This window comes from Thermobia domestica, chromosome 10 (genome assembly GCF_964235325.1).
Source record: "Thermobia domestica chromosome 10, izTheDome1.hap1.1, whole genome shotgun sequence".
In the NCBI taxonomy this organism is placed as follows: domain Eukaryota; kingdom Metazoa; phylum Arthropoda; class Insecta; order Zygentoma; family Lepismatidae; genus Thermobia; species Thermobia domestica.
Genome location: NC_137463.1, coordinates 136,310,965 through 136,317,906, shown reverse-complemented (window position 1 = coordinate 136,317,906; position 6,942 = coordinate 136,310,965). Strand labels below are relative to the sequence as shown.

Sequence of the window (6,942 nt, the reverse complement as noted above, 5' to 3'; positions counted from 1 at the left end):
ATCCCAACACTCTTATTCAGTCTCGAGAATGGTGGCATGGTCCAGAGTTTCTTCACACAGCAGAATGGCCATGTCAAAAACAAAATGAACCAGCTAATATTCCAGAAGAGAAGAAAGTCATGATAAGTTTGGTGGCAGTTCATGAAACAAGCTTTATGAAAAGGTATTCATCGTTAAACAAAATGTTGAGAGTAGTAGCATATTGTTTGCGATTCAAACATAATTGTCTTTCCAAGAAATTAGAAAGAAAAACCGATAGTCTTGTCGCTTCGGAACTTCGTTTAGCGTTACACAGATGTATCAAGATGGTACAACATACTACCTATCATCAAGAAATATTGAACTTGCAGCAACAAATGGAAGTTTCAACAAAGAGCCCAATCAAGGATCTTTTTCCATTTCTGGACACGGAAGGAATGCTAAGAGTAGGAGGAAGATTGGAACATTCAAACTTGGAGTACGACAACAAGCACCAATTCATCCTACCTGCAGGTCATCATTTCACCCATCTGATAGTCAAAGAAGAACATAAAAGGTTGCTTCATGCAGGACCACAGCTTCTTATTGCATCTTTGCGTACCAGATATTGGATTCCAAGAGCTAAGAAGATGGTCAAGGCAATAGTACACAATTGTTTGGTTTGTTTCAAGTGGAGATCAACAAGTTCATCACAGTTAATGGGACACTTACCCAAGGAAAGAGTAAATGAAGCAAGACCATTTGTACACGTGGGAGTGGACTACGCAGGATTCTTTTATGTCAAGCCCACAATTCGCAGCAAAATTCAAATGAAGGTATATGCAGCGTTGTTCATCTGTTTAGCCACTAGAGCAGTTCACATAGAAATAGTTTCAGACTTAACTTCTCAAGCTTTCATCGCAGCATTGAAGAGATTTGTTGCTAGGCGAGGTAAATGCTTATCTATCTGTAGCGACAATGGTTCAAACTTTGTTGGCGCCAATCGAGAATTGCAACAATTTTTTGAATCTAAGACTAACCGAAAGGACATCCTGGAATACTCAGCTCAAGAAGGTTTAGAATGGAAATTCATTCCTGCCAGATCTCCTCACATGGGGTCATGGGAAAGTTCAATAAAATCCATGAAGTACCACCTACGGCGTGCAGCAGGAACAGCAAGTCTGACATACGAAGAGTTGAATACGTTACTTATTCAAATTGAAGCCATTCTAAATTCAAGACCATTGACAGCCATTTCCAACGATCCTATAGATCCAATGTATCTCAGTCCAGGACATTTTTTGATGGGAGCTACACTTCTCAGCCTTCCGGAACCAGATCTACTGGACGCACCTATCAACAGACTAGGTAGATGGCAACGGATTCAACAAATGAAGCAGCATATTTGGAAACGTTGGTCAAGGGATTACCTCAACCAGTTACAACAAAGAAGAAAATGGAAGTCAGCTCAGCCTAATCTACAACCGGGCATGGTCGTATTGTTGAAAGAAGACAACGTTCCTCCTCAAGTGTGGAAGTTAGGTGTGATTGAAGAAGTTCATCCGGGCAGTGATAATTTAGTGCGAGTGGCAACTGTCAAGTGTAAAAGTGGCATTTTTCGGCGTAGTGTTGCTAAGCTAATTCCTTTACCCCTAGAATATTAATTGATTGTGTCCAATCAAGGAGGGGGAGGATGGATAAGCTTGCATATGTGCATTATTTTTATTCATATTAGTTTCATTTTTTGTATATAGTTTAGAGGTTTTAGTGAATTCTTTGTGATTCTTTTAGTGATTTTTCTGGTGAGTTTTAGTGAGTTGTGTTTGCATTGGCTGGCAACAGTGCTTTCAGTGTGCTATTCAAGTTGTGTCTGTGCATTCGACAATGTGCTGCGAAGTGCAACTAGGCAAACATATTCATTCATAGTTTTAGAAAAACATATTTATTCATAGTCTTTAGAGAAACACATGTTCATTCATAGACAAGATTTACATGTTCTTAACAGTGTTTTAGAGTGCTACTCAGTTTATGTGTGATCGAAGACAAAGTATGATGGTTAGCAAGCAACATGTGGTTTAGCTAGCAGCAAGCAACGATTACTGCAGAAAGATGTTAAGATAAGTAATTCATTGTACTAATATTTAAGTATTATATCGTTATATTAACATATGAACAAAGCATGTCATATTTATCATATTAACGCATGTACCTTTAAATAAGAATTGAAGCAAGTAACATCTAAAATATTCGTCAAGTCTTATTTCTCGTTCCTTCATGATATCTGGGTGAATCAGTAAAATGGGTTTAATCATACAGTTCATTAGCTTTGGATGTGATATGTGTGATTTGTAAATAAAGTACATAAACATATCACCCCTTCATACATCATCACGTAGGGAGTCCCGAATAATCTGCTAAATGAAAATCGGTCTAAATTTATATGAATTGATGGGGTTTCTACCAGGTAACAATAATTCGTTTGTATTAAATCGATATCTGGAACAAATACAAAATGGTGGATACCTTCATGCTCGTTGTGTGAGGTTGCATAATCGCCAGGTACGGATGCTGGCCAACAGTGAAGTTCTGTGTATTAAGTGTAGCAAATTTGTACTCAGATGCTATAGAAAGACATCTGGAGTGTCGGTAGAGCACAACAGATGGAGCAGGGTGATTCACATGTGTGGAACACGTAACGAAAAATGTCCAAAAATGCACCCATACTCAGTAAACGTGAGTTCAAAGCGTCGGAAATGTAAGGATTAGCGTTAAGAACATGAAAGTCAATTCACCAATAATATTTCCTCAAACCGACGCAATATGATGTGCACGGTTCCATATCAATAATGATGCAACAACTGAAGCCAAGTTGAAATTGTGCAAGGGGACTCACTAAGAAACTGGGTAAACTAAATGAATGTCTCTAGTGGGACCACATGATCGATATTGAAATGTGGCCAATGTGTGTGTTGATATCGACATGTGGCTAATGGACAAATGCCAGCATGTCCCACTACTGCTGGAACACCGTCTCACATGCGAAAACTAGGAAAATAACGTTGTACATTCTGCTATTACATCTGGTGCACTTTTTGGTAGAACGTAACTAGAACAAGCTTGTATCAATGTCCCACTTTGTTTGGGACATTGTCCCACAGTCGACACATATGAAAAGAAATCTCTTAATCCATGGTTCAAATTGTGATAGAGCGTGAAAGTAACAAACTTGTATCATGTCTCACGTGTTCTGGGACATATGACGTACTCGATATCAAAATACCTCCTGAAATATGTATCTTACACACAGTACACATGCCAAGACAAAGACGAAAATGAACCAATTTGGCACATGTAACACACTACAGCTGGAACACCATACATATGGAAATAAAACATGAGAAATAGGAAGATACGTCTTAAAGCTCTGATTGTTTACACCTGTGCAGTAGAAGTAACAAAATAAAACACACAAGCATGTCGGGAGGCTGTACAAGAGCGCTTGCCAAACAAAGTGGGTACTCCTCAAAGAAATGTATACAGAGAAAGTAAGGCTCCCTCGAGCCTCAGGGCTAGAGCGCTCGCTTTCGCTCGCGTGGTCGCAGTTTCCAATCCTACTGGGAGTCCACGGCCTCATATTCAAGATCCGTGTAGTTATTTTCCTATTTTTCCCACGTGGGACGGTGTCCCAGCAGTAGTGGCACATGTTGACATTTCTCCACTAGCTACATAACGATATCAACACACAAATTGTCCACATTTCAATATCCATCATGTGATCCCACTAGAGACATTCATTTAGTTTACCCAGTTTCTTAGTGAGTCCCCTTGCACAATTTCAACTTGGCCTCAGTTGTTGCATCCTTATTGGTATGCAACCGTGCACATCATATTGCGTCGGTTTGAGGGAATATTATTGGTATTTTACCCGCCCTCTTTACGTTGGATAGTTTCCGAACTATTGACGTCCGAAAGTCATTTTCCCACGCTTTCGGCACCTTGTAGATCTGAAACTATGTCCGATAGCCGAAAGTTCAAGAGAACTTTTTTTCTTGTCTCAGTGGCAGGATTCACCTCCCAAGAATTGTAACACTTATTTTGCAACACCCGATATACGAAATGAAATGTATTTTCATGAAACATCCATATGTTTGAATCGGTATAGCGCAGTGGTGTATTAATGTAGAAGGATAATTTAAGTGGCACATTACTGGGAAAGAATAAAACGTTCATCTAGAGCAAGATTTGTGTCATCAATGTCATGGGGTTGGGGTGGGAGGTAATTAAATTTAGGTAAATATTGTGGAAATTGTATTTTTTTTTTTTCGATTGCGTAATTCCTCCCTTACCTCTCGCTGCACCTCAACGACTGCCGATAAAATTATAAACTTACATAGGTTATGAGACCCACTTGGTATATAAGTATTTGAGTTTCCGAAAGTTTCTTTGTTGTGCAATAAAAAAGTGGAAAATAATGACGCAAAAGTATTTCCTTTGTGGGCTTGACAACACTGTAAATGTCGATCAAGATCAGACCGGTTTTCGCAGAAAGACATTCGTGATTGTGTAGTGAGCCTCGCAGATTTTCTTTCTGTGTAAGTGGAGTGCTCTTTGTTTCATTTCTTGTGTTGTTAAAAACAACTTGCATAATGCCAAGAAAGTGTTTGAATCATCCGGACAATTTCTGTTACATTTGTGGTGAACTAACGTTTAAATCTCAGAGGCGAAATTTTACGCCACTTGTAAAAAAAGTGTTACGAGCTTCACTTTGGCTGCAAAGCGGGTGATTTTGATAAACCATGGGCTCCGAATATATGTTGTGTAACATGTGTGCGGCTTCTCACAGGATGAAAAAAGGTCGCACATCATATGCCTTTTGCAATTCCCATGATCTGGGAGGGAACAAAAAGACCATTGACTGCTACTTTTGCTTAACAAACATAAAGGGAATTAAAAAAAAAAACTAAACATACCGTACATGCCATCTGCCATGAAGCCTGTATTACATAGTGACGAATATCCTGTACCGAAGTGTCCAGACTTTCTGACCGTAAGTGAAGACTTTCACTCCGAGGCAGTGCATACTGAGAAAGAAACACATTATGGAAGTGATCCTACATTCGAGGCTTCTACATCAGAACCCCACCTACTAACTCAAGCAGACCGCAATGATCTTATTCGGGATTTACAGTTGTCAAAACAACAAGCCGAACTTCTAGCTTCGAGGCTCAAAGGTTGGAATCTATTACACAACGAAACAAGGATATGCGTGTATCGTAGTCGCGATAGTCATTTCAAAGAATATTTTTCGACAGAGAAAGGTATCGTGTTCTGTAATAATGTTAGTGCAGTTATGGAGGCTCTTGGACATGAACAAGAGCCACATGAACGGCGATTGTTCATAAACTCCTCGAAAATGAGTTTGAAGGCGGTGCTTCTACATAATGGAAATGAATTACCATTAATACCTGTGGCCCATGCAGTTGACATATGAAAGAGACATATCAGAATATGAAATTGTTGTTAGATAAATTCTAGTACACAAAATATAACTGGAATATCTGTGGTGATTAAAGGTCATAGCTTTACTTCTTGGCTTGCAACTGGGATACACAAAATTTTGCTGTTTCTTATGTAAATAGAACAGCAGAGATAGGAAGTCGCAGTACATTAAGAAGCAATGGCCTAAACGTGACGGGAGCAAAAATGTGTCTCACACCCCATTGGAGAATCCCGAACGAGTGTACATACCACCGCTGCGTATCAAATTGGGCCTTATGAAGAATTTTGTAAAAGCACTTGATAAAAATTCTCCTGCATTCATGTATTTGCAATCTAACTTTCTCAAAATCAGCGACGCAAAACTGAAAGAAGGAATATTTGTTGGGCCGAAAATCACATCATTACTGGATGACGACAAATTTGCAGAGCTGTTAAATTCCCTAGAAGACAAAGCGTAGAAAGTCTTCGTAGGTATCTGTCGTGGTTTCCTTGGAAAACATAAAGCAGAAAACTATTATGAAATAATGTTATGATCGTGTGAAATCGTACCAAGCTATGGGATGCAATATATCTTTAAAGATTCACTTCTTAGACTCTCATTTAGATTTCCTCCCGCAAAATCTTCGTTCAGTAACTGATGAACATGGCGAGCGATTCCACCAGCAAATTTCTACAATGAGGAAGAGGTATCAGGGCAAATGGAGTCCCAGAATGCTAGCCGATTGCTGCTGGACATTAAAGAGAGACATCCCAGGTAAGTAGAAGTGATATTTATATTGTAGTCGTATTTGTGTTTTCTTTAATGTACAACAAGGACGAAAACAGCAAAATAAGGTGTTCCCTTTATTTTGCCAATCTATTGTTAAAATGAGCAATGGAAATGTACAGTTTCCATGTTTTACATAATTTAATGACACTCACCCCCCTTCGTATGGAATCAATAACAACAAACTCCATATATGATATGACCTTTGTCCTTCCACTGACATCAACATTATAAGCTTATGTTAATAAACAGCTGAGCTAAGCCGCTACAAACACAAGGATGTTTTAAGAAAATATGGTCCATTTCGCGTGCAAACGTAAAAAAAAACAAATGACTGTCACAAGAAAACTGCGCCTGATGGGGAAATTTTGATTTCATTTTTAAATTTAGTAGGACAAGTACATTTAGACTTAGTAACACTTGTTCTTGTGAAGGAAAAAATATTTTTTTGTAGACCAGTGTTATTAGATCACTTCATATGGATTGACCCATGGTTAAATTTTATTACGCGAGATTTTAGACGGCGAGTTCGTGGCTGGGAGGTTACTGGCGCAAGGTTTTGTACCTTATCATTGATACCCCATCTGGTCATATAATTTACGGATTGCCACTTTTTAAAATTAAAAACTGAAATTAAACAGTTCTGATACAACAAGCTCGTACCGGTAGATGACCAAGATATTTAGCCGGATTTTGGCCAGTGATGGTTTCAAGTGGAG

The 6,942-nt window shown here is 38.8% G+C and overlaps 1 protein-coding gene across 1 annotated transcript; it reads left to right on the top strand.

Annotated features, from left to right (window-relative positions):
• The first annotated feature begins 305 nt into the window (after positions 1-305).
• On the top strand, positions 306-1,622 carry LOC145661618 (uncharacterized). The gene has a single exon (XM_081726940.1). It carries the CDS (start codon positions 306-308, stop codon positions 1,620-1,622), a length of 1,317 nt encoding a protein of 438 aa, XP_081583066.1.
• The last annotated feature ends 5,320 nt before the right edge of the window (positions 1,623-6,942 follow it).

Bases quoted from the DNA above. Each gene is read 5' to 3' on its own strand.
- LOC145661618 (XM_081726940.1), top strand. From the start codon at position 306: ATGGTACAACATACTACCTATCATCAAGAAATATTGAACTTGCAGCAA.